The following is a 22,076-nucleotide window of genomic DNA, read 5'->3' as shown; positions in this document are numbered from 1 at the left end:
GTATAGACAGACGCAGTACAAAGAACAATAACAGGACTGACTGAAAAGTGGTCTAATCTCACAGTGTGTATTAAAACAGTTAATGCGCTCCTGGCAAAAGAAGTGATCGGCACAAGCACCGCCAAACTCACATTCTGTTACACCGTAAACCCACTTTGCTCGAGTAAATAAAAATCTGTCATCATAGATTTCTTATCAGCTGGGTAGATTTTTTTTTGTTTGTTTGGGATTTTAGACCTTTGCGTGCAAGCTGAGCTTGAAAAAGCTCTTTTTCGCGCACTTTCCTTGCTGTAATAGCGTTCAGAAGGTGGGACGAGGCGTGAAAAACGCGCGCAAAAAGCGAGAGGACACAGTGCGAGGGAGGCGAAAGAACCCCTATCTCTTCCTTTCTTTGTCTTCTCTCCCAAGACCCCGGCCCGCCCAAGACTCCCGCGCGTGCATCGCAATAATTTCTCGCGCCGCTTCCCCCTGGACTGAGTCAACTGAGACCTCTTTCATGCGCCGCTGCGCGTGCGCTTAACGAATGCAACCATATGGTAAAACGATCACCGTGGGTCGTAATTCTATCTCCTGTCACGAGTGCCTGTTTTGATTAAACACGCGAAGGGTTCAAAGCCTTTTTACGAGGTGTAATCTGCGAAGCGCATTCTTTAGTTACGTCGTATTGCAAAATAGATCGGAAACAGGTCAGCACATGCTCCATAACAAAGTTATCGTAGTGCAAACTGAAAGGCTTCCTTTAAAACACGAGAGGGAGATTTGTTTTGAACGAGCGTCCGAAAATAGCCGAAAGCAGGAGCCCATGACCCTGCCGAGAGAGAAAGAGGAAGGTGAGAATACTTGGATTTTCACGGTGGGTCTACGTTTACAAATGCTAGCGACGTTTACGTGCGTCCATTGTTTCTCGAGGAGTACGGACATTTAAATTCGTTGGTTTGTACGATCTACTGCAGCCGGCTCAAAGTTCGGCAGAGAAACATGTCTCGATATTACAATACAAGTAAAGATGAAATGGGATTGTCGCGACAGAGCACGAAAACTTACAAGGTGATACGCCAGAAATCAAATGCAGAGCTCAACGAGAAGTTACGTCGCTTGGACATCGAACATAGCACGAACATCGCTAAGATTTTGAACGAGAAGTACAACCTTAGAACAATACATTATAATTTAACGCATTCTGGGGGAGAAACATCATCCGACAGTGAGAGCGACGAGGAACTAAACAACGGCTGTATTTCAGCTGAGAGTGAAGATGTTCAAAGCTTAGAGAAAAAGGTTCAAGTTCCCACCGCGGACAGCAGTAAAAAACAAAACTTTCTCCAGTTACCAAGCATAATGGAAGGTTCGCCTGTGAATTTAAAACAACAGTCGAAGTCTCCAAAGTTGGGTCGAAGCCCTCTTCCCCCATTGTCGGAACACGGCCTTCCGACCCGTTTACGATTGACTTCTGAGCCGAGTATCTACGGAAATCCGACGTCAACGCGATCGCGTCAACGAAGTTCGACCCTCCCGATAGGACATATGCCAGGGGACAGGCAGAGAAAATGCGAATTTAAAAGAATTACGAAGCATGAAAAGTCAACCCATAGCGACGGAAAACGAGTCGACGACGACAAGTCGAATCATAGCCGAGACGACGATAGATCGGCGAAGCCGACATGGGAAAGCGAGTTACATGGTTGCCGTTACTTAAGGCATAAGAAGCATTCAACGCCGGACTTTCTTGATACAGATGCGATATTCGATAAAGTACCAGAAAAATAGATTCCATAGGTGAATAGCAGGGTAACCTGTTCACAGGCTATGCATGTTTGACTGAGATGAGATACGTGTACGTAGTGAACGTTTTTCAATGACCCCTGCTCTTAGAGGCCAAAGGGCAGTAGGAAGAAGAGTATCAAACTTCCTATTCTAAATCAGTAATTTCTCATGGGAAAATAAACAGCTATTCATGGATTAGGAGAAGATTTAATATCGTAGGGAAATTTTTACGACCTTTGCCGGAATGCGTATAACATGCATCAAATCGGTTGTCAAACTATTAGCTAAGATGATCTTATCTCCTTCTAGCTGTAAACCTAGCCACGGCCATTTGCGTGACAACGTAGTTTTTACGGCTCAAAAATAATCTTTTTTTAAGCTGAACTTTTTTGTATTATTTAATGAGCATATTATATTCGAGTTCAGAAATTACTAAAATAAGTCGGAATGACAGACAGACAGACAGACAGAGACAGACAGAGAGACAGAGAGAAGACTCAGAAAATGCCTTGTAAATCATTAACTGGTATTTATGGTTCAATTATCAGTTAACTGAAATGGCTCGTTTTGTAGTCTCCTCTTTTTTTTCCTTCAATAGACTTCTGCATTCACAGCATTCACGGTGCAAACGTTTCTTGACTCTATCCTCGTTTCTCCCCGCGAGGCTCGAGGAGTAAACAGCGGCAAAAACGTCTGTGAGGGCGTTCTGCAGCTATATATATCTACATTCTTAGTTGTTATGGAACAAAAACTGAACTTGTGCTGGCAATGGAAATGAAATTAAAGATCCAGAACCAGAAGTACCCTCGTTAGTTTTTTATTTGCATTTAGAGGGCCCCCAATAGGGTTCTTCAATCCCGCAATCCTGGACATAATTTTCCCTTAATCCCGTAATCCCGACCGCTGTTTTAGCCTAATCCCGTTCCCGCTCAGCTCATAATGTTTCAAGCCCCTTACCTCGACGAAAACAAAAAAGGCATTTTCAGTTGGATGTAAATTTTAATTGAAAATCTGAGCACTTATCTTTGCACTGGTCTTTGGCCACCGAGAAATAAGCTGTAAGATTATTTCTTCTATTTCTTTCCACGAAGACATCGTTCATTTAAGACGTTTTCAAGGTTTCCCACGAATCACGCCAGTCAACTTTAAGTCGGTTAGCAATTTCGTTTTAGAGCTTGTTCTTTTTCCTCTTTTTTTTTCTTTTTCTCTCAACTGAATGGTGAGGGCTGCCTTTCTAATCACATTAATCCTTGGAAAACTTTTCGGTCTGAAATAATGGCTATCAAAGTCTGAAGAGCATTACTATTCACGTACCACAATGTGGGACTGCAACAGATAGGTGACAGGCCAAACACGACTCCCGCTAGTTTCTTTGTCCCTTAGACTTCTGAGAGATTTTCCTCAGTTTCCATCAGAATATGGTGAGATCTCTATGCCAGCAACCTTTTGATTTTAATCATGAAGGAAACTACTCAAATTTACTGAATGGAGGTCTGCTTAACATTCGGAACCGTTTGAATTAGTTACTTTATGCCATTGTGTACGCTAGCTCTGTGGCATTTGTCACTAAATCAGATTTGTTTAGGCTTATCGGCTCAAGATAACTGCAAGGTCTCAGGGAGCACTGAAGAAATTTTACCTGTAAAGACATAGGATCCGTAAATTTGTTTTCTCGTCCAAGACAGTGACAACTAAATTTTCATTGTACATTTTCGACACCTGACTTCCCGGATCTCGTTTCTTCAAAGTAACATTTCCCGCATCCCGCTTAGTAAAATCGTCAAATCCCGCATCCCGTCCCTTATTCTAATCCCCAATATCGTCGCTATTTCCGCTAAAATCCCGAATCCCATACGGGAAAATTTGCTTATACCTAGTTATCCAGTCGTACTTTTAAATTTCAAATTGTAACGTTTTTGTTTATGTAACTTTAGCCTATTTTTTCAGGTATCTATTGTAACTGTTTAAAATTGTAACGTATCTTGCCACAGGGTCAGTCTCAAACATACCCTGAAGAAGAAAGGCCGTACCTTTCGAAATATTGGAAAATACGTCATGATCAGTCTCTCACTAGTTTTAAACTGAGATTCAAGAAACATTGAAATTACCTTAGTTAACTTCTCACCTTCATGAATTCTTTGAATGATTTTTTGCTTTCATTTCTACATTTTATTGTTTATTCTTATTATATTATACAGATCTCCAGCTGAACTGGAATTTCTATATAAATAATGTATATAAATAAATAAATAAATAAATAAATAAATAAATAAATAAATAAATAAATAAATAAATAAATGAATAATTAAAAAATAAACAAATAAATAAATATACTTATACTTCCCTGACCGTGAAATCAGCCTTGCTCTTTTTTTTAAGATTACTTTTTTTAACAGCTTTATTGATCATCACACATGTTAAATACAATAAATTAAACAGCCAGAAAGAAATGAAAAATATGTGCAAAGTGATTTAAAGTGATAAGGTCAAAAGGGCAGGTGCGAACGGGACCCGGGGGGGCACTCCCCTATATGGGCTATACGGGGACGTGCCGCTGGATAGGGTATGGTTTTTGGCCTTTCTGTCCTGCACAGGGTATATAATTTCAAGCGAGTCTGTCCCGGACCCGTCCTAGACAGGGTATGGTTGCAAGACTGCCGTCGAGTATTTGGCAATCCGAAATCAGAGACGTTAGTCTGCATTTATTTTAGTGAACAATGCTTCACGTCAATTGAGTTACTATTGCCAATAAGCTCTTGTGTAACACAAGAGCTAGATGTTGTCCTCTGTCCTAAATTGGGTCTTAAAATTGAGGACATTGTCCTACACGGGGTAGGTATTTAAGGTTATTTTCGTCCTAAACAGGGTCAGGGTTTCAAATCCCCAGCGGCACCCCTACACCCAAACATGGGTCAAGTGCCCCCCCCCCCCCCCCCGGGAACGGGACGCGAGGTCTTTTAGCAGTGTACAAAGTCAGTCGCGTCTCTTGTATTTCGTGTAGTCGGCCTGTTTACTTCCCCCTAGAGAAACAGCCATATCTAGCCATAACTCTGATCTAACGAAGGACGTCGAATTCTAGGACAACTTTGGATTTTTACAACCCAAAGTAGGGCGTAGCGCGCCGCGCGGAAAATAGACTGATCAGCGGTATGTAATGTCACTGATGAAAGGAGTGGTTACCAAGGTATTTCAACATTCACGTGCGTTTGTAGTTTCCTTGAGGTTTTGTTTGGGTGCATGCTCCTTGTAAAGATTCGCGATTAAACAATCGCATTAAGAAATTGATTATGGACAAGCATATAAAACAGAAGAAGAAGAAAGTGTTAAAGCGTAAGCTGCGCCTCAGTGAGACGGCAATTGATAAAGGTACGAAAGAATTTAACGGTTTATGTCAACGTGTTTATCTGCCGGCGAATGCTTCTCAAGACTAAATAGTTGTCGATTTGAGCTTGAAGTTTGTGAAATGTTGGGTTCCTATATGAGATTTAATCATGTGACATTTCCTTTTTACAACTGTAGCCCCTATAAAGGCAAAGAAACAAAAAAATACAAAGAAATCTCAAGGAAAATTCTCAGAAGGAAACAATGTTGACCAAGGTACATACATATTATTATAATGTCGCATGTTGCTTAATTTAATGTTCCTAACGCTGGATTAAGTCCATTTAGCGTGTAGTGGGATCCTTTTGAGGACTACTCATTTGATCTGTAATAACATAGAACCTGTCTCCATTTTGATCTAAGGTAGAAGTCTGTTTTGTGTACAGTGTTTGGTCTGAAATATCGGATTAGATTTTTGTGACTATGGTACATGTATGCCCTGAAAAGGGTTAACGTTGAGGTTTTTATAGGTCATAAGATATCTCGCTACACCGTTAAGTAAGAATATATGATTATTTGTTATTCTTTAAGTGAGTTTGGGTGAAAATTATTTAAGCTGTTTCTGCATTTCACACTGTTTGCTTTAGAAGTAAATATTGAGCTCAAATATTAGAGAATAATAATATGTAAATTTTAAAACGTAACGAATCGACTGAAATGCAGTGTATCGAAAGGACTTTGTAACAAAATGACCCATAAGCTAGCAATAATAATAACCCTCACCTTGACAATCATAGATAAGCAACTTAGCTGCCTACAATAAGTATGATTGTTAAGTTGAGGGGTGTCTAGAAAATGAAGACCTTTCCATTTCCTAAACACCATCAACATATGAACATGTGCATGTTGGTGAGTGTAGTTCTGAGAAGGATTTAATTTTTTTTGTTGGTGACATTAATATTTTTAACAACCCAAGCAGACATTATCTTCAGAGAATGTCGAATCAGTGCCACGCAAAAAAAGCAAAACTGCCCAAGGTCAAACTGGATTTTGCATGCCGTAGTTTTTATTTTCTAGGTGCCTCGACATTTAATTCTTTACCTTTAAGTCTGAGAAGCATTAATTCTAGATTTTTATTCAGGAAAGCCTTGGACGATTTTTATCTGTAAATTTTTACTGTAGTTCTAAATTAGTGCATGTTTTGCTTTTACATATCAGTTCTTAATTATTCTTATTTGTAAGTTTTTAATTCTTAGTCAACAGGACCCCGTTGATAACAGTATTCTATACTGAAGGGTTATCCTGGATAAATATTCGATTATTATTATTATTAATGACATTGACTGATGGATCTCAGAATGACATGTACACAACCTTTCTCCCCTTTGACATACATGTACAAGTCATGTAACTCCTGCATGCATGGTTAAAATTTGGTGGTTCCCAACTCCAATCTCTCCCAGCTGACCATTTACTATATGTATATATATTTCCACTCCAGAAACTATGGGGAGAATGAGTGAGGGATTTTGGGATCATTTGGGTAGACAGATGGAAACTGTGCCAGTGACAAGTATAGTTCCTTGCAATCAGTCGTATAGGAAAATAATACACTCTTAGGTGAAACATATTTAACCAGAGCTACACTACCCGCAGAAAATGTCAAACAGTGCACTAACATGCATTCGTCAGCCTGATTACCCAAAAGATCCCACAACCCATCACTCTTACCAGTCTTTTCACAATGTATGCAGTGGAACATAATAATAGTACTAAGTCTTTATATGAGTCTTCAAAAAAGGCTTTGTTGTACTCACCAAAAACTTGTCCGACAAAATTAGTTGAGAGAAACCCATATTTCTCTACCACACTTGAAAGAAGATACAGACAATATGGTGAAAAGTCCATCTCCCCTCTCTCCTTCTCCTCATTTGGTGTCATTTAGAAGGACTGATGATCCATCAGGCTTCATTTCAGTGATGGAAGAACATCGATAAGGGAGAGATTGGAGTTGGGAACCTACAAATTTTAACCATGCAATTTATACCAAAGTTATGGTGTCTGTTTCAAGTTGATATTTATGTACAGTGCAAGGTCTGTTAATGTTGCAACACTTCTTTACCATTGTTCTTGTTATGTAATCTATGGTCACTCCAACAGTAGCAAGGCTTTTGCCTAACCTCCATTGAAATTTTGGCATTTAAAGCTTTTGTTTATTAATGTTTATCCTTTTGCTAGAAATAGATGATGAGAAAATGACTGAGGATGAAGAGAAACTTCAGTGTGCAGAAAATGGTAAGTTCTTCAGGGCTGATGTTATACTGTACATTGTAACTTATTAATTAATGGAGTTTGTTTTGAATTGATGTATTTTTTGAATATTTGAGTTATTTATTCTGCTTACCACATAATTACATTTATGTTAATACCATTTTTGGAAATTACTAAAGGGGGGGGGGGGGGGGGACTTATTTCTAGGTTACAGTGTACAGCTGTAGCTAATATTGTGCCCCTTACTTATACTTATTGGTATTATGGTAAATGAGAAGAATAGTTAATTTTTATACATATCCGTTTATAAGGAAGAAGATACACTAGTATAAATTACACAAAGTTCATTTGAGAGAAGAACAGATATTTGTACAATTTATAACATAGTATAACAAGAGTATTTTATAACATACAATTCGATCATAGCAGTAGTACAATGTACGTACTGAATGCTCAGCATAATAAAGTTTCAGTGCTATTTTAAATACTTGTGTTAAAGATTTTTGATGAATAGATGGAGGAAGGAGTTTGTTGCCTCCCACTAGCCTACTAGCAACTTGAAACCTGAGACTTAACCACTGTGACAGTGTACATTGTAGCCAATGGTTTTGTCATCTAGCCAGACTAGGGCCTGTTCCTTGGAAATGTCAGTTTAACTTTGTACCGAGTGTTAAGATTATTAAGCATCCATCACTTGTGCCACTGTGACATGCCACTTCTAGTTATGCCCACTTCTTTGTTGTTGTTATTGTTGTTTTGTTGCCGTTTTCTTTTTTTTTTTTTTTTGATGTGTTTCTGTCACCCATCCCAGACCTACAGGTATCACTGGGTCAAAACATTTGTGAGTTCAAGTCAGTGACCACGGTGGAAAGAAAAGTTTTTTGCTACGGAATTCCATGTAATACAGCGGTAGCCCAAGCTCACTATCTGATAGCATGAACATGAATAAAAAAAGGGATGCCTGGTAAAAAGCCCTAAGTGACTCTGGTAAATTGTTCAATTCTCCTCCCAGATTGTCTTGCATTTGCTTGTGAAATAAAAGGAGGATTTGACACTGACAGTAAGAGTACTTAGGGTAGGGCCAATATTCTGCACACCCCTTCAATAATATAATATTGTAATTTATTGATCTATAGAGTATGTACGTTTTTATTTTGCTGAGAAAAGTGCTGTCAGTGTTGAAAGGCTCGAATAGATTGAGATTGTGGTGCAATTATAGTAAACTTGGACTGGTCAAAGTCAGTCAGGTCTGTGTGGCACAAGTGATAAGGTGCAGCACTCCCATGCCAAAGGTCTCATTTGGGGCAAAGGAAGATTTTGTTTTCTTTTTCCTTTTCAATTTTAAATTTTCATAAATTTTTAAAAATATGAGTGGCGTAGCGTGGGATATGAATACATGTATTTTATGGAACTTACGCACTGGAAAGTCAAAATCCTGTCCAATTTAAATAACAACAAATTGGTCTGAATTATTTAGCCCTATCAGTAGTGTATCAGCAGCCTGGGTACATTACTATGGAGTGACTAATTTGTTGTTCAATCACTGCAGGTAGTGAATCCACTCTAAATTCAGATGGTGACAGCATTGAGCCTACAACAAAAAAGAAAAAAATCTCATATGAGAATGTAAGCTTATCTGAAGGTAGGTTAAATCCTTCCATGTACTGTACAGTGTATGTACAGGTGTAACAGCACATGTGGTGATTTGATCTACATATACACTGTACATGTACAGTATGTAACAATTACAGTATAACTTAAGGTTGTACAATGTAGATTCAATAACTATCATTGTTAATGGTTTAAGGGTTTCATGTAAATTTGTTGGATATATATCAATTTTAGCTCTTGAGTCACTTTACGATGGCCAAGCTCAGTTGATAAAACCAAATAGATAATCATGTATATTAAGCTTGAGCTTTAAGGGGGCATTACACCTAAATGTGAATGAAATTTGAAGAGGTTTTAAGAAGAGATAGAAGAAAGAAAATGATTTTTGGAACGCCAACAGACAGTTGTTACCCATGCAAGAGCACCCCAGGTTGCTAGTGGACTAACTTGGTGTCCGTCTATTAATTATTAACTACAAATTCTAATTTAAAAACTTCACTAAATCTTCAAGATTTCTTATTTCTCTTAATTTTACCAATCCTTCTAGAAAAAATACTCCTCCCAAATGTACCCAAAAATTCACACAACACCCCACAACATAGATTCACGGGATGATGATAGGGTTTTTGGATTGCTCGAAACATGAGCAAGATATTTCCATTAAAGCTATGTCAAGTGGCGGAAAAATGGTGTTTAGGTGTAATTCCCCCTTAAGTCAATGAACAGTCAGGTCTTGTTATTAAATGATGTGCATGTCTTGGGAACAGTTTGAAATTTAATTATAGCCATTTGGTTAACTAGTGTTGTATGCTTTCAGAAAGTAAGTATTCATACCCACCCCAAGAAGGTCACTGGAAAACCTGATTTCAATGTGGGCATTACATCACTAAACTAAGATTCTTACTAAGAGGGGTTGGGAGAGGGCTCAAACCAGAAAAAAATCCTCATGGGGGGGGGGGGGGGGGCATGAATATTTTCTTAAACAACACATTTAAAGTTTTTTTTTTCTATTTTGGAAAGAACTTGACTAACTGCAAAGAGTTTTTGTTCAGATGTAGCAGTTGCAGACAGCAAAGAGTTCAAGTCTCTGGAGGGATTTGTGAGTGAGAAAACACTGAATGCCATCAATGATATGGGTTTCACTACCATGATGGAGATCCAGCATAAAAGTATTGCACCACTGCTTAAAGGAAGGTATGATCAACTGTTCAGTATATTTAGTAGATCTGTCTGGCTGAAGGATCACACTGAGAGAAAAAGGAAAAATTGTTAAAGACCAGTAAAAGTGCTCATATGTTAAAGGAAATTTTTACACCATTAAATCACTTAAAGTATTATACATGTATGCATGGTTAATCAAGGGACTAGTTATGAAACCTTTCCATGAAAAAATTGGTGCTGCAATTTCTGTTGGAAGGGCCGCGACTGTGTAAAATCCTTTGTAATAATGTTCGCACTACAGTTTAATATCTTAACAGGAATGCTTCTATTGGTCAGTTGGTTCAACATGTTTCAAAATCTGTTGTGGTTTGTTCACAATGAAGGCCAAAAATGCTAACATAAACATATAACAAAGAAGTTGCCAGGCTTCATAACCGTTGCCTTTTGTTCACTATGATGAATGTACTTCTTAAGGCCTACAGTGTACCTCAGGGCTCGAAATAATTTCTCCGGTCTCCGGACACGATGACCGGCCCAATTCATTTTAGCTCGGTCACGTACCGTTTCTGGCCGGTCAAAGTATATAAAATAAATAACTCTTAAAACAGGGGCCCATGAACCAAAACTGGCGTTATATATTTCCAAAAAAGTTAAAGCATTTAAAGCACTCATTGTCAACAACAAAAGTAAATTACAGCAGCAAAATTAAAATAAGCTTACAGTGTATGTGTATTAATGCGTACTGTACGTTAAATATCGTTATCGTATACATTAAATTTGTAAATAAGTAAGTGGGGGGGGGGGGGGGGGGGGCTTGAAAATCAACTAATAAAAGTGAATTAGAAAATAAATTATTTTTAACTTTGTGACCTGAAGTGCGTGAGCCCTTATGTCTGTTTTCAATGCCCGGATTGTAAACAACGGTTTTTGTTGCATTTCACCCAGGATTTCAGATTCAAGTTCCGCAAATGACAATACACAGCTACTTGCTACAACTGAATTAACTGAACAGCATGGAAATTTTAATTTATTTCATTTTCAAAACGATCAAATGTGACCGGTCAACATGACCGGCAAGACGAAAGGTTGACCGGTCAACTCCCAAATCAGTCCGGACATTGTCCGTTGACCGGCCGTTATTTCGAGCCCTGTACCTAATATTTTCTGAAGGCTTTGTATAATTTTGCAGTTAACTCAGATATCAGTTAGTCATGTTGTTTCATGTAGCAGAGAGGATTGATTTTGCTAGCAGTTGCATGAAGAGAAATGACACTTTTGTGCAACAGATGTGATTTGGTCTTTAAAATCCAATTTGGGTCCAAAAGAATTCTACAGTGTTTCAGCTTGCAGACTGGATTTCATGCAAAAAAAAAAGAAGCAAAACACAACAAACAAAACCTGTGTGTTTCCTTTCATTTGTCAAAACGAATTGCCTTTATTACTTTTCACAAGTTGAGCAATTGAATATAAGGAAGGGTTGATCCTTGAAACAAGTTATTAGTGCCTTGCTTGAGTAGGTTCAGTCTGTAGGAAAAAGCAATGAGCTATAGATAATTCTTTGAATTTAAGCTTTGACAGTGCAGGTAAAAAAAAAAAAACAACAACAAAAACATTTTGTACATTTTATACAGTCTCTTTGGTAAAATAGGGCTGATTTGGGACTGGTTAACCCTTTAAGCCCCAAGGGAAATGCCAAATTTTCCAAATCATTACCTACTGTATGAACCAGGAGACCACATGTGATATACCCTTTGCAGGGTGTTTTCTGGGTTATGCTATAAATCACACCAAAAGAAATGGAGGAGGTCACAAATTTAATTGACAAGTGCCCAAAATGAAAAAATAAAAACATTTAAAATTTTCTTGTCCCTTGTACAGATTGGGTGTCCCTAGACTATAGCTTAATTTCCAGCTCTCAGTGCATTGGTCAGATATTAACTTGGCCTTAAAAGTACAAACTTAAGGTAAAAACTTCCAAAAGTTGCAGGGGTGGTAAATCAAGTCTTGTATAGGAAGGGGGCATGATATTATGCCTTCCATGTGCAGATCTTTCCAAGATTTTTTAGGTGTGCAAATTTCATGCACATTGACTGAATATTGAGCATGTAATAAATTATTGCATCTTGTGCCAGATGGCACTCCTGGGGCTTAAAGGGTTAAGGCCAAATCATACATTTTAGCCTCTATTGAACCAAGTCCATAACTGCAAATTGCTAATATTTTGTTTGAATCCTAAGGGCAGTAATTTTAAAATACTCTTCGTACTACTGTTAAGGACGCTGCCTACTTTTGTTGTTGCGCACACGTTCTGCACATCTTGAGATACTCGGGTTTCCTATTGGTGGTGCCTACTAATACAGGGATATTTTGCACAGTTTAAAACTATGCGGAGAAAGCAGAACTTAGCAAGTGCTCTTGGTGTCCAAAAAAGAAAATTGGAAGTAACCATGCATTTTTCAGAGATAATAAAGCTTCAATTCAAATGGAAAAAAAATGCCATACATTCATATATATTTTACAGCTTTTTATAATTATTGTTGCTTAATTATATCTAAAAATTGTGTGGTTACCCCCAATTTTCGTTTTGGATTCCGATATCCCTTGCTAAGACCTGCCCGCAAATGTAGTCATAAACTGTGCAAAAATACTTCTGTATTAGTAGGCACCAACCTTAATCCAGCAATACATTGTTTTTCTTGTAGGGATTTGCTTGGTGCTGCTAGAACTGGCAGTGGTAAAACACTGGCATTTCTTATTCCAGCTGTGGAACTGCTGTACAAGCTAAGCTTTAAGCCAAGAAATGGTAAGTGAATACATTTTTGGTGCCACAAAGTCATAATTACAGTACAAACCCACAGTAGTAGGCCTGGTTTGCGACGGTTCCTAGCTCATTGTTTAGAGCAGATTGCATTTCGATGTAATAATTAATATTATTATCACAAAAAATCGAAAGGTCATTTAGGATGTTTTTACCCAAGCTGTTCTATTGTATAGAGTGGTTTTCATTTGAATGTCGTAAAAGCAAAACCAAAGGCTTAGTTATTACTCTGGCCAATCATAACAGGTGCAAACAGCGCAATGAACCTATCAGAATTCAAAGCAAATACATGTAACCAACGCCAAGCGCGGGAAAAAACGTTCGAGGGAGGGACGATTGGTTTTGGTTTTACATCTTAATGGTTGAGAAAGTGGCGTGAGTTTTATCAACCAATCACAGAGCGTCGTAATGCAAAACCAAAGCAAAAACAAGATTACTCTCAATTGAAAACCGCTCTATTACACGTATGTGTTTATTGTCCTTATACAGGTACCGGTGTGATCATAATCTCGCCCACTAGAGAACTCTCATTGCAAACATACGGCGTTGCACGAGATCTGCTCAAGTACCATAATCATACATTTGGTATTGTGATGGGTGGGGCCAACAGAAAGGGCGAGGCTGATCGACTGCAGAAGGGAGTCAATCTGTTGATAGCCACTCCTGGAAGACTACTGGATCACCTTCAGGTTCGTTAAAAGATTCCATCCATTGCATGGCTTTAATTAAGTACAAGAAGTGGGCAGAAACATTACATATAGCTTGTAGCAAGTTGTACAGGGTATCCTTGCAGCAGTTGGTTATTTACACTTATAAGAGTCTTGAGCTTCTGAACAGGCGTGATTCTCCGTAATAGGCCATTTCCGAGTTGCTGTGAACCTCACTATGAAAGCGAGGCTAAGTGCAAAACGTTTCATATGAAAATTAGTTTTGTTTGCATATGAATGGAACTACTTTTCATAACAAAAACTTTGCACTTAGCCTCGCTTTCATAATGAGATTCAAAGCAACTCAGAAATGGTCTATTGTACGAAGATTATTCGTCACATTTAAGAGATTAAGCACCACGTTTGCGGCAAACGGCAGAAATGACCACGTGACCATGTTTATCCTTCAATTGCAACTCGCTGTTTTCAGTTTCTCAGAAAAATTGAGTGTTTTTGCGTTAGAATTAAAGGCCAGAATTATCTTGTACTATTTTCATCTACGTACTCTTATTTTCAAGAAAACATAAACGCGAATCGCACGTTTGCCGCTTGCCGTAAACGTGGTGCTTAGTCTCTCTATTGAGTTTCAAGTTTGTCGAGAGCGGGGAATTTAAGCTTCCACTTATAATTTCTTGAACTACATTCTGTTACGTTTACGTGAAACTTAGGTTGCGTTCCTTTGGGAAAATCCGAATCCGGATTTTTGATCCAAGATCACTCGAAATCAAATACCCGGATTCGGATTTTCCCAAAGAAACGCAACCTTTAATACATGTACATTGTAATACTCTCCGACTCCCTAAGCATTTACATCTTGTATAAAGAACGGTCTTTTTACATTGTACATTGCAGTTTCAGCATGAAATGCAAAGCAACTGACAAAATAGTTGAAGGACTTTCCGTAAAAGGGGCGTATACAGCTTTTTGATGAATTTTTTTTCCCCAGGATCTCGCTAAATCTTACTTACGAAGAGATTAGAGAGCTGATGTTCCTTTCCTCCATTTCATAGAACACACAGGGATTTGTCTTCAAAAATCTCCAGTGCCTGATCATAGATGAAGCGGACCGAATTCTTGAAATAGGATTTGAAGAGGAAATGAAACAGATTATTAGACTTCTACCAGGTAAGATTTCAGTCGCTTTGTTTCAAATTTGTCGTACACCTGGAAAATAAAGAAACTTAAAACCTACAAACACAACCTTTTCTCATCAATTCCGGCCGCTAGTGTACTCGCGAACGCCCCTCTAGTTGCCGGGCGCGATAAACGGTGGCTGTACATGTGGCTGCAGATTAAATGACTCTTGATTATCTCTGCACCGTATGTCTTGTAGATATGTCCGAAAATGAACTCGGGGGATTACCGTAGCTTTGTCTTGAGGTTCGTAATAACTTCAAGAGGTTTGTGATGTGGGCAGGTTGTCCCTTGTAATATGGGCGGGCGTAGTTGTATTGGAAGGTTCGTAATGCCAGGAAGTTTGTTATGGTGGGAAATTTTGGAGTTCGTTACACTGGTAGGATTGTTGTATAGAGAGGCTCGTTATAACAGGAGGTTCTTCATCCTGGAAGTTTTCAGATGTAGTTATTCCGAAAGTTTCGTTATTAAGTTTTGGAGGGTTGTTTCACCAGGAGCTTTATTATACAAGGAGGCTTCTTAAGCTGGCGGCTTGTTATAATTACATGCCCCAGGAGTTACATGTGGGATCACTGTACTGAGAGATTCAATATACTGGGAGGCTCTTTACATGTGTAACGGCTAATTCGTTATACAAGGGTTTCGTTCTGCTGAAGGTTTCTTGTTTTTAGGGGATTGGTCATGTACGAGTGTTTGTTGTATAATTATTTCGGCATAATAGTCTGCGAATACAGCCTACAGCTGCCTCTCATGGCCTCCAGCCCCCTAGGGGTGGGGGAGGGTGGGCAAAACGTCGCTCGGGGGGAGCCGGTAGCGATGAGAGGTGGTTGTATCCTCAGGCTAGGGGCGCTAATTTTATCAGCAGTGATCCGTTCTGTAATATTATAGCCTTGAAGTTTGTTTAAATTAACAACTTAATTGTTTTTGTTTTACAACCATTTAGTTCGCAGGCAAACTGTTCTATTTTCCGCCACTCAAACGAGAAATGTTGAAGACCTCGCACGCGTTTCTCTCAAGAAATCTCCACTCTATGTCGGAGTCGACGATCACAGGGAAACCTCAACAGTTGAAGGACTTGAACAGGTAAACTGAACTTTATATCATGTCTTTTTTCCGTTGATTTATTGTCCAAGCGTGAAGCGCGCGGGCCATAAATCAATGGAAAAAAACGAGGATCCGTAACTTACAGTACGGATCGAGAAAACGAGGTTAGTAAGATATTAATTTATTTTAAAAATCTATGAGGTTAATCGGACGAGTGGGAAAGGAAAGTAGTTGAAGTTAAGCGGGCTGTACAGTGAAATACGGCCCGCAATATTGGCCAATCGCACCGCGCGAAATACACTGTAACTGAGAGATATAAGAATAAATATTCCACTTGTCCAAATCGCATATATTTTCGTGCAACTGTCTTTCTTCAATTTCTCATAGGTGCTAAGAGTGTTTTTGTTTTTTCTGCATTGCAGGGATACATAGTAGTTCCTTCAGAGAAGCGTTTTCTCGTGTTGTTCACCTTCCTCAAGAAAAACAGAAACAAGAAAGTCATGGTGTTCTTTTCCTCGTGCAACTCTGTCAAGTACCATTACGAACTTCTGAACTACATTGATCTGCCAGTCGCTCATATTCATGTAAGTATCTTTCTCCACACAATCTTGGACAAAGGAGTTAACCCTTTTACCCCTAATATCAAAGAAAAAATTCTCCTCTCTTGTCCTTATACTTTTCTTATAAAAGTACGGGAGAGAAGTTATTAAAATCATATCCTTAATTCTCATGAACTCAGGTGTTGAATAAGCATTGATATCACAGTGAAAAATTTGATGCTGATCACAGTTAGGGCTTAAGGGGGAGTTACACATGAACGCCATTTTCCGCCACTTGACATGGCTTTAATGAAAATATCTCGTTCGCGTTTCAAGGTATCCAAAAACTCTATCATCATATTGTGAATCTGTGTTGTGGGGTGTTTTGTGAATTTTTGGGTGATTTTTGGGTATATTTGGGAAAAAGTAGTTTTTCTAGAAAGATTGGTAAACTTAAGAGAAATAAGAAATATTGAAGAATTTAGTAAAGTTTTAAAAATGGAGTTTGTTGTTAATAATTAATAGATGGATACCAGTTAGTCCACTAGCAACCTGGGGTGCTGTTGCGTGGGTATTAACTGTCTGTTGGTGTTCCAAAAATCATTTTCTGTCTTCTATACCTGCTTAAAACCTCTTCAAATTTCATTCAAATTTAGGTGTAATGCTCCCTTAAAGGGTTAAGCAATAAGAAATATACAATCTTCAGCAAATCACGAGCATTGGACTTAGAAAAAATTCTGGGTTCCGATGCGAATCGAGCCATAACCTTCTGTACGTAAAACTCGTATCGTAAAATTTTATATGTATGGCGTTGTATACAGTTTTTAAAAATTTATTTGAAAGCTGGTTACCGTTATTTCAATCCGAGTGTGAGCTAAATAAAAGAAAAATGGTGGAGTTAACAACATCCTTGTTTATTTTTTCAGGGAAAACAAAAACAACAGAAACGTACAACAACATTTTTTGAATTCTGTAATGCAAAATCTGGAACATTGCTGTGTACGGATGTAGCCGCGCGTGGCCTGGATATACCGGAAGTGGACTGGATTGTTCAGTTTGACCCTCCAGATGACCCAAAGGTATATGTACAAAATAATGATAATAATAATAATGATAATAATAATAATAATAATAATAATAATAATAATAATAATAATAATAATAATAATAATAGTAACGTAACTCTTTTTGCTGGTTTTTACTGTAAATGTAGAAAGTTCCTGTTAATTTGGCAGCACGACTACTGCTTTTCGTGGGTTTGTCTACTGCGTTTGTCTTTAAGCATTTCAGTCAGCCACCACCTATTTCCTCTGGTGCTTACGGCTGTTACATCTTTATGATTTCCTCAATGCAATAACCTTGATTTGATCTATCGATCGACCGACCAACCAAACAACCAACCAGCCAGCCACTCAACCAACCAACCAGCCAGCCTGTCAATCAATCAATCAATCAATCAATCAATCAATCAATCAATCAATCAATCAATCAATCAATCAATCAATCAATCAATCAATCAATCAATCAATCAATCAATCAATCAATCAATCAATCAATCATCAATCAATCAATCAATCAATCAATCAAACAAACAAACAATCAATCAATCAAACAAACAAACAAACAATCAACCAATCAACCAATCAATCAATTGATCGATCCTTACTGTATGGTTACCACTAATTATAGTGGACAGCATCGTGGCAGGGAGTGGAAGAAAAAAGAATATGCAATGTATTAAAGAGACATAAACATACTACAAGAAATGAAGCAAGTGCAGTACAATATAAGAAAGCGAAAGCAATTTCATTTGATGCCACAGTTTTTCATTTCCTTCTAAAACTTTACTTTTTCGTTGTTAGTTAATTGACCTCAATGACTGATTTGACTTGAAAATTTTAAAATAACGTAGACCGAAGTTTTACTCAAGTTAGTATCATGCAAAAATAAAAATTGCAGCATTACGACAACAGCAACAACAAGAACAACAACAAAAATCATTCAAACAACAAAACGATCACAGAGAACACTTGTCAACCCACAGATATTCATCCAGCTAATCGAGGAGGGTGCAAAAAATACGTCTGTCAGTATCCTTAACAACAGAATTTTCCAAGACTTTTCACATCTGGACGATCACAGTAGACATACTACCAAGAAACTTCAACCCGGTTGCGCAAAAGTGGCCCAACGTGGCTAAGCTCTTTTACACGAGTCTCTGCGTGTAAATCTTATATACACTGTGTTGAATTTGTTTGTGATTATTTAAATGCACTAACGTGTCGATTTTTTCACTCGCGCGTTAATCGCTTGCAATATGGCGGATTTACAATCATTGTACGCGCGTGTAATGCTGCTATCCCCGCGGTCAATATTGTTTGACCTTCAGCTACCTTCGCAGACTGGTTTCTTTAACTTAAAACGTATGTGCTAGTTATTGGACAGCGCGCCAATAAGTTTCAATCCATTTACTAACTCATTTGTTTGTGTGTTTTACAGGAGTACATTCACCGTGTTGGACGGACAGCGCGTGGGAACGAGGGGCGTGGTCATGCATTACTTCTGTTATTACCAGAGGAGCTCGCATTCTTAAGATATCTCAAACAGGCCAAGGTCTGGAAAAGACAAATAACATGAGTATTATTTGCTATAGTTTGTAACTACAGGTCGACGGACTTTTCTTTACAATGCTAGAAGAAGTGTTAATTTAAAGGGCGGGGTTCACATTTCAGCGCATGTGCATGAACCTAAATGCCTTTTTCTCCGGCGTTGTTATCAACTTTATGGCCTTGAAATTCCCACTGACATGTACTTCAGTAATCACATTCTATAATTAGTCCAAGCAAAATGATTGATGACCAAAATTCATAGAAAATGCTAGTGGATTGTACTCATATTGTCGATATTGAATTTAGCGTTGACCCGTAGGATTTATTCCACGGTTGATGTGTTTACAGTTATTTGCATGCGAAATAGCGCAATCATATGAAAAAATTACCACTCGAGTTACCTGTCCCCTTCCGAATGGTTCATAAACAACGAATTAAATTAAACAGGCTTGGGTTATAGCGAGCAAAGGCGAAAAAGTATTTTGATTCATGGACATGAGTAGAACCGTGAACCTCTCCCTTTAAACGTTTTTTGTATTTTTGATTTTGCATTTTAAGTTGATATCGTTTTGCTTTTTTGCCATAGGTTCCACTCAATGAGTACGACTTTTCAGCATCAAAAATATACAACATCCAGTCACAGGTGAGGTACCAAATGTTAATCTTTGTTCGTTTTACAGCTACATGTCAATGTATGTTTGCGTTCTGAGAAATGCCAAGAGCTTTCATTCCAATGGCCGCATTTCTACATTTCATCCAAACCTTCCTTGCAGCTTGTTGTGCAACAAATGTTGTGTAGCAAGTTGGGATTATTTCTTTGCGCTTATTATCTGCCTCCGCACGCAACTGAATTTCACGTTGTACAAAGTAGAAACGACGTCTGCTTTCCGCCACATGAAAATTTGTCGCGTGCGGAGATGGTAATACTCGCAAAAATCAAACGCAACTTCAGCGCGACATTTCCTGAGTGACAGGTTTTGCACGCATTTCTTGGCCTTCAAATCATTTGTGAAAAAGTTTAGATGTTTTCTTTTAAAGCAAGGTAGATTCATTTCATATCTCTTTTTGACTGTCTATTGTAGCTGGAGAAGCTCATAGAAAAGAATTATTACTTGCACAAATCAGCGCGGGAAGCTTACAGATCGTACCTTCAGGCGTATGCCTCGCATCAACACAAGAGCATCTTCAATGTGAACGCCCTTGATCTTCAGCGAGTTGCTCCTGCTTTTGGTTTTGTGGTGCCTCCTCGAGTGAGCCTCAGTATCCTTTGTCAACATTGATATTCTCTTTACTGTCTTACATCTATTCCTTGTAATTCTATTTGGGAGACTTTGTGTAATACTTAAACTTTCAACTTCGCGTTATCTGCCACTCCCTCCCTCCATTCCACTCTCACGGGTTTACCGTCTATTACTGTGGATTGAAAAAGGCAATGGTGAAGGTCTTGCGTTTACCATCACAAGCAGGACTGCGTGTTAACTTATCTCGCGGTGATTATCCTGCTCTATGTTCTCAGATGGTGGAAAAGAGAAAAAACGAACTAAGAGCGAACGCGAAAATGAAACGTCCGGGGACTGAGTAAGAAGGGGCCACTGCCTCTCCTCAGATCCCGCACGTTTTATTTTCGCCGTTTCCACTAGGGTGGAGCCTGGAACAGGGTAGGCAGTGATGAAGTCACCAGTGATCAGATGGAAGAACGAAATGGTAAAAATGGTGGCGAAATGGAAACATGGCTATTAATGCAGGGTCGTTTCCTAGAATGTACACAGTGTTTCAGCCATACTCATGAGTTTTTTCCAACGAACTTTTGTCAGGAAAAAATGTTCATGTTGGCCATTTGGCTTGCGCAGTTTTCGTTGCGTAAAAGTTGTTAGTTAATGCCTTAATGAAGTGTCGCAGATGTTCACAGCAGCAAAGGAGAGCGAATTCAGAGACGAGGTGGAGGTGGAGGCTTTGGTGCAGGATACAAAAGCGCTAAACTACAGCAAAGAGCCAAGGTGTTCAACAAACAGAGAAAAGCGGATAGCAGGCAGTTCAGTAGATGAGATGGAGAATCGGATTGTATCGTGAAAAATTGTGCATAATGTAAGGATTGGTGCTAGCAGGAAGTATCACAGTATACAGAATAAAGCGAGACCCTGTTATATTGTAAATGAAATCCATTCAAGTTTAATTTATAATTCTACACGGAATATTCAAAATCAGACATTGTTAAAGGCGTTCTTACTAGGCAGTGCGAGACTTACAAGTGCTCATTTTCGTGTATTTTTATCTGGAAGCTGAACACTCATTTTTAAACTATTGATCTGTTGAAAAAGGTTCAGTCTGAATTTAGAGGAATGGGTCCTTTTAGTGGGATGATTGACACATTTTCATTGTTTTAATTGGCGGCGAAATAGCTTTGTCAAGAACGGTTTACTTTATGAAGCTCTACATGTAAACCTCAACCTTGGCGATGCATGAAATGCTCTGTGATTGCTACCGCTATAGTCAACCATTAATACACGGATTAGCACCCATACAGATTGCGTCTTTTAGCCCTAAAAGATACGACAAGCATTCCGGCAGTGTCGTAGAGAGTTCATTTCCTCCACTCATTCCCTCGTGTTCGCAGTACACTTTCGCCGCTTGAAGGAAATCACGCCAAATAAAGTCATTTCAAGCTTTAACAAAGTGTATAATTGCTCATGGCTCTGCCAGTATACGATACCGTGTTTCATAATGTCTTTTCCAAGGTACCTCCAGGGAAACCTATTCGCAAGGCAACCACAGACCCGGTTCTTCCAAAGCCGATTCACACTCTTCCACGGAAAATCTAACTCCAGCCTCTGAACAGCCATTGGCTACCGATTTTTTCTGGATTGGGTGGCTGTGCACAGGCCATCACCGCCATCAAGTCAAATTGAGGAGGGTAAAGTAGAATGCTTTCAATTGGTCTGTTTCCCAGACTATAGCTTGTGGAAATCTCGTTCCTTTTGTCGATTCTTCACCCCAAACACTGCCCAAACTCCGTGTGTTCCGTTACAATCCGAATATTTGATCCTTGCGAAAGTCTGAGACAAAATTTCAGACAAAAAAAAAAGATTTGTTGACGAAT

General features: G+C 38.7%; 2 protein-coding genes across 2 annotated transcripts; both read left to right on the top strand.

The window, feature by feature from the left end:
- Positions 1-238: 238 nt before the first annotated feature.
- LOC146464185 (uncharacterized) lies at positions 239-2,564 on the top strand. Its single transcript, XM_085130053.1, has one exon. The coding sequence runs from the start codon at positions 979-981 to the stop codon at positions 1,765-1,767; it is 789 nt and encodes a 262-aa protein (XP_084986179.1). The 5' UTR covers positions 239-978; the 3' UTR covers positions 1,768-2,564.
- A 2,371-nt stretch (positions 2,565-4,935) lies between these two features.
- On the top strand, positions 4,936-21,652 carry LOC146464184 (uncharacterized). The gene is made up of 15 exons (XM_085130092.1): positions 4,936-5,130; positions 5,284-5,361; positions 7,324-7,380; positions 8,906-8,998; positions 10,020-10,161; positions 12,831-12,931; positions 13,436-13,635; positions 14,664-14,778; positions 15,731-15,870; positions 16,254-16,415; positions 17,297-17,449; positions 18,870-18,983; positions 19,566-19,622; positions 20,062-20,239; positions 20,879-21,652. The coding sequence occupies exons 1-15, from the start codon at positions 5,052-5,054 to the stop codon at positions 21,022-21,024; spliced, it is 1,815 nt and encodes a 604-aa protein (XP_084986218.1). The 5' UTR covers positions 4,936-5,051; the 3' UTR covers positions 21,025-21,652.
- The last annotated feature ends 424 nt before the right edge of the window (positions 21,653-22,076 follow it).

This window comes from Pavona decussata, unplaced genomic scaffold (genome assembly GCF_977016875.1).
Source record: "Pavona decussata unplaced genomic scaffold, jaPavDecu1.1 SCAFFOLD_168, whole genome shotgun sequence".
NCBI classification, from domain to species: domain Eukaryota; kingdom Metazoa; phylum Cnidaria; class Anthozoa; order Scleractinia; family Agariciidae; genus Pavona; species Pavona decussata.
Note: the sequence above shows the minus strand (reverse complement) of the source record. Positions and strands in the feature narration are given on the sequence as shown.